The 6,000-nt window shown below is 39.6% G+C and overlaps 1 protein-coding gene across 12 annotated transcripts in view; it reads left to right on the top strand.

Moving 5' to 3' along the window:
* dock8 (dedicator of cytokinesis 8) overlaps positions 1-6,000 on the top strand; it is a 71,086-nt gene that overhangs the window by 42,526 nt on the left and 22,560 nt on the right. For 11 of the 12 annotated variants that reach the window (XM_025053664.1, XM_008337225.3, XM_025053657.1 and 8 more), the window contains 6 exons: positions 763-858; positions 1,366-1,515; positions 4,043-4,156; positions 4,334-4,489; positions 4,589-4,728; positions 4,943-5,106. In XM_025053664.1, the coding sequence (XP_024909432.1) occupies positions 763-858; positions 1,366-1,515; positions 4,043-4,156; positions 4,334-4,489; positions 4,589-4,728; positions 4,943-5,106 (820 nt within the window). The remainder of the gene's footprint in view (positions 1-762; positions 859-1,365; positions 1,516-4,042; positions 4,157-4,333; positions 4,490-4,588; positions 4,729-4,942; positions 5,107-6,000) is intronic. The other variant, XM_025053658.1, reaches the window with a different exon arrangement.

Raw genomic sequence — 6,000 nt, forward strand, 5'->3', positions numbered from 1 at the left:
TGACCCGATCAATTTTAGGACAATTGTGGCCCATATATATATATGGGCCACAATTGTCCTAAAATTGAATATATACACAATATATACGATCTATACATTATACTATTGCTTGGAGGTGATAAAAGAATTAATTCTGTTAATTAAGACTTTGCTATTAACTAAACACAATTTGGAAAATAGCAATATTTGACAAACGTTTTTCAATTCAACTGAATTTGGTTTGTCCACATTACTTTTTACAGTTCTTCTCCTTTCACAGAATAGTGCAAACAGTGCAGTTACAGGCATTATGTTCAACATTTTAAGCTTACTTTAGCTAGCTCTAGTGTCTGGCAACTCATTGTGATCACATCGAGCCTCATACAAAAAGAATAGATAGATAGATGGATACAGTTTCTTAAAATGTGATAAAAAACAAAGTAGTTCTTAGTTGTTTTTTAGTTGGTGTCTTTTCTTTATGTTTAGATCAGGGATTTTCAATCTGTGGCTCCTGAGTCACATACTGTGGAATTCAGTAAATATGTTTGTTAGTTAATTGTTAGTGAGAGCTGGAAGCGCATCCAACGACGGCACTTTAAAGTATAACAGAGTATTTTCATTTGGTGGCCACAAGAAGGCCGCGTAACACTAATTACTGTTACTACTAGTCATGTTGTCTCCTGTACTCACAGCAAGAACAGTAATGACCCAGATGTTATTTCCTACAAATTCATAGCATTAACTGTGGTTTGTTGTTTTTTTGTCTCTCTCTGTCTCCGACAGCAGTTTCATGAGGAGCTGGCCCTTCAGATGGTTGTCAGTGCAGGGGTCTGCAGAGAGAACGTCTACAAATATGCCTGGTTCTTCTTTGAGCTGTTGGTCCGTGTGTGTGTGTGTGTTTATGTTTGGCACATGCTATTTTTTTATTCGTACTTAACAGACACATGCTGTGAATCAAAGAGTAAAGATCTGCTCTGGATGTTAATGATAAATGGATGAATGATGAAACTAAATAGAGCATGACCTTGTGTTTCACCCCTTAGAAGATAAGTTATATTTTATGGAGTGATGAAGGGCATTTAGAATGTTGTAGTCAATGTCTAACTGAATCACTTCATAACTGTTTTGTTTTGGAGGTGACTTATCACTCACCCTCACTCCAGTTCCTTCTGTTCGCTCTGTAATAAGTTATCTAATAGATGCTCACTTTGATTACAAAGTAAACTTATTTAGCTTCTAATTAAAGGGAAAATACAATTCTGACCTGTTACATTAATCCCATTCATTTTTACCGTCAAATCAACTTTGGATGAATAATTGAAAAATTATTAAATGTAAATCAATCACTTTACTTTGTTGTGTTTTGTTGTGTGACCTCATGATTAGGTGAAAAGCATGGCTCAGCATGTGTCTCAGCTGGACAGGCACAGTGTCCCACGCAGAAATCGCTTCTCTGACCGATTCAAAGATGACATCACCACCATCGTGTTGGTGGTCACAGCGGAGATCGGGACTATCCTTGTCAAACAACAGAAGGTAAAATAAAAGCAAGCCTTAAACAAAAAGAATATCTGATAAAGTTTCTTAAAATGTAATAAAAAGCAAAAGTAGTTTTTAGTGTTTTTTTTCTTGGTGTCTTTTTAACCTGTGGATCTATGGAGTCACATACTGTGGCTCTTTAGCCTCATTAAAATGGCTACTGCAATATATCAAATTTAGCCTTACTGTGATACACCAGCATTATAAGTAGGTAGCACATAGAAAGAAGGTGTAATTTTATACTAATGGCGAAGGTTATGCCAATTTCACATGGTACCAATTTTTACCTTGCTTGCGAACAGCAGAACAATATAACAGCACTGTCCTCTTAACTCAGTACTTCTTAAACAGTGGGGCGTCTTCCCTGGGTGGGGACGTGAGGGGCTTCCAATGGAACATGGCACGATGGACATACAGTGGTTACGGAAAGTATTCAGACCCCCTTAAATCTTTGACTCTTTGTTATATTGCAGCCATTTGCTAAAATTTTTTACCTCATTAATGTACAAACAGTACCCCATATTGACAGAAGAACACAAAATTCTTGACATTTTTGCAGATTTATTAAAAAAGAAATTCTGAATTATCACATGGTTATAAGTATTCAGACCCTTTGCTGTGACACTCATATATTTAACTCAGGTGCTGTCAATTTCTTCTAATCATCCTTGAGATCAATGCAGTCCAGCTGTGTTTTGATTATACTGATTGAGACACCTGTATATGTAATACCTTACAGCTCACAGTGTCAGAGCAAATCAGAATCATGAGGTCAATGGAACTGCCTGAAGAGCTCAGACAGAATTGTGGCAAGGCACAGATCTGGCCTGCACTTAAGATTCCCAAGAGCACAATGGCATAATCTTTGAATGTAAGACGTTTGGGACGACCAGAACCCTTCCTAGAGTTGGTCGTCCAGCCATACTGAGCAATCGAGGGAGAAGAGCCTTAGTGAGAGAGGTAAAGAAGAACCCAAAGATCACTGTGGCTGAGCTGTAGAGATGTAGTTGGGAGATGGGAGAAAGTTGTAGATAGTCAACCATCACTGCAGCCCTCTACCAGGCTTTATGGCAGTGTGGCCCAATGGAAGCCTCTCCTCAGTGCAAGACACATGAAAGCCCCCATGGAGTTTGCTATAAAACACCTAAAGGACTCCAAGATGGTGAGAAATAAGATTCTCTGGTCTGATGAGACCAAGATAGAACTTTTTGGCCTTAATTCTAAGCGGTATGTGTGGAGAAAACCAGGCACTGCTCATCATCTGTCCAATACAGTGCCAACAGTGAAGCATGGTGCGGTGGGCATCATGCTGCCTGGTTGCAATCGAAGCAAAGATGAATGCGGACAAGTACAGGGATATCCTGGATAAAAACCTTCTCCAGAGTGCTCAGGACCTCAGACTGTGCCGAAGGTTCAACTTCCAACAAGACAATGACCCTAAGCACACAGCTAAAATAACCAAGGAGTAGTGTCACAATAACTCCATGACTGTTCTTGAATGGCCAAGCCAGAGCCCTGACTTAAACTCAATTGAGCATCTGTCGAGAGACCTGGAAATGGCTGTCCATCAACGATCACCATCCAACCTGACAGAACTGAAGAGGATCTGCAAGGAGGAATGGCAGAGGATCCCCAAATCCAGGTGTGAAAAACAAAAAAGAATCATGGATGTATTAGCTCAAAAAGGTGCTTCTACTAAGTACTGAGCAAAGGGTCTGAATACTTATGACCATGTGATATTTCAATTTTTCTTTTTTAATACATCTGCAAAAATGTCAACAATTCTGTGACAGTGTCAATATGGGGTGCTGTATGTACATTAACGAGGAAAAGAAATTAACTTAAATGATTTTAGCAAATGGATGCAATATAACAAAGAGTGAAAGATTTAAGGGGGTCTGAATACTTTCCATACCCACTGTAAGTCTACCAGTGCTGGAATGCTTGAATGATAACAAGCCAATGGCGTGAAAACATTTCTGTCCTCGAGGGGGGTCATGACAGAAATGAATTAAGAACTGCTGTCTTAACTTAAGATCTGGTGTGCAATTTTTAGGAAGAGCAGAGCTATTGACCTGAGGTGCATGTAGAATTTCGGACCTCGTGTTTTTCTCTGTGGTACAACAGATGAAAAACGAAAACTATAATTTGTCATCATCTTATTTCTGTATTTTTTTTAATCTGTAGTGTTACTATGGTACTTAAAACTTTGTCCACTGCACTACTGCCATCATTTAAATTGTCAATTTATTAGTTTTATTTTTCATTTACTGATATAAACATAAAATGTTAANNNTGAACCCATATCAAAATATACGAGTTTAAGTCCAACAAGTAATTACAGGTATTTGCCTTTATTGCATTTTTTTTTTGTGCCAGGACTTAATGTTGTACCCCTCATAGCACCAGTAAGGCAGAGGCAGTTTAGGTCTCTGTGGTCCCCTCCAAACTGCAGGTTGTTATTGTTTCCTAAACTAAACACAGCTGAGTTATTAGCTTTTCTTACTTGTTCTTGTCGTTATAGGAAGTAGAGCAAGCAGAAAAGGTCAACATTAGCCTTGCCTTTTTCCTCTATGACCTTTTGTCTCTGATGGACCGAGGATTTGTTTTTCAGCTGGTAAAAAACTACTGCAACCAGGTAATACAACCAAACAGCCAAACCAGACTTCCACAGCCTAAATCTCTGAGTGCATAACGCTTGGTCTGAGAGAGCTGCCTTAAGCAATCGGAGCACAAAACCGAACAATGCAGAGCATCTTCATTGTTTGGCTGTATGAGGCTAATGTCACCATTATTTGCCTTATTCTCCCTCCAGATGTCAGCGAAGAATATTCCAATGCCAACTTTGATCAGCATGCGCCTGGAGTTCCTGCGAATCCTGTGCAGCCATGAGCACTACCTCAACCTGAGCCTTTTCTTTAGCAGCCAATCCTTTGCCACAGCCTCACCATGCCCCTCCATATCTTCACAGGTCTGAACACCTGATTATCAGTGTTTTGTTCTTATTGCACGGTGTATAAAATATGACTTTTAGCCATTTTAGCCATAACTTTTGTTTTTTCCCTTATAGGGTTCTGGATCCTGTAGTTTCCAGGAGCAGCAGACCATCCTGGGCCTGTTTGAGCTCTCTCAGGATTTCAAACACCAGCATTACTTAACGGGTCTGCTGCTGACGGAGCTCAGTGCTGCTCTTGACATGGAGTCAGAGGGGTAAGCAAATACAAAGGCATGTTATATTTAATTCTGAACAGTGTTATAACTAAGCTGCGGCATCAGTGCAAGTCACGTCATTGTTTTATCTTGTAAAATAGAAGTACAGGCAATTAAATATCCCCAAATGTCTGCGTTCTGTTTAGCTGTGAAGTCATCGATGGATTCAAATTAAGCATTGGTCTTTAAATACAAAACACGTGTGTTTCTACAGAGGGAAAGTTCAGAGAAAGGCCATCAATGCAATTTACAGTCTGCTTTGTTCTCATGATCTGGACCATCGATGTATTAAACCTGAGGTTAGAGCTAAAGTGGCAACACTCTACCTCCCCCTGGTGGGGATTGTAATTGATTCCACCAATTATCTGGATTTTACTGGTAAGCTCACACAAACAGACACACACACAAATATTGATCCAACATGACAAGCTCTAGCTCTGCCTGTAATACATGATAGAATCTACCTTTTTATTCCTGTCTTCTTTCATCCATTTACTGCCTACTTCATTATTTTTGTTATTTTGATGACACTTTAGACTATGACATATTCTACTCTGTAAAAAATTGTATAATATCATAATTTTATTTATGAGTCACTAGGAGTGTAAGATGATCATGTTGTCTATGAAGATTCCCAGTCATCCAGGTCATGGTCAAGTTTAAAAAAGTTCTGTTGGGCAACTGGATGTGAATTTTCAAAAAGAAGACGTTTCACCTCTCATCCAAGAAACTTCTTCAATTCTAACTGGTGGTGGGGAGTACAGCATATATATACTCTAGGTGTAAAAAAATAAAGCTACTACAGCTCCACCCTGTTGGGTGGGGCCATGGGGTCAACTGTGAAAGTGTAAACAGTCATTAAGAGTCTGATGGGTCGTTGTGGTCCCCATCAGAAAGGTTTCGGTCACCTGCCTCTTTGTTGTGTGAAACTAAGGTGAAACTTTTGGGTATTGTTCCTAAAAGTGCTTTGTATGTGAGTGATAGGTTGTGTCTGAGTCCACCTCCTCTGTTGAGGGTTGGTTTTTCCAGGTTGACAGCTTCTTTTATGCTCTCTCAAACCATCTGTCTGGTGTTGGTTAAAGATCCTTCCAATTTTTTCTGAAACTCCTGAAATGTATGGAATGATGACACCCCCCCCTCCTGCTGTCCTCCCTTTTATGGGCCTCTTTTTTGTTTTTAAAAAAAAAGCCCATCTGGGATAGCCACAGGTCTTGAGAGCTGTCCTAATGTGTCCCTGTTCTCTCATCTTACCTCTGTTGGTGGTGGGAATGG

Source organism: Cynoglossus semilaevis, unplaced genomic scaffold (genome assembly GCF_000523025.1).
Source record: "Cynoglossus semilaevis isolate Cse_v1.0 unplaced genomic scaffold, Cse_v1.0 scaffold376, whole genome shotgun sequence".
NCBI classification, from domain to species: Eukaryota; Metazoa; Chordata; class Actinopteri; order Pleuronectiformes; family Cynoglossidae; genus Cynoglossus; species Cynoglossus semilaevis.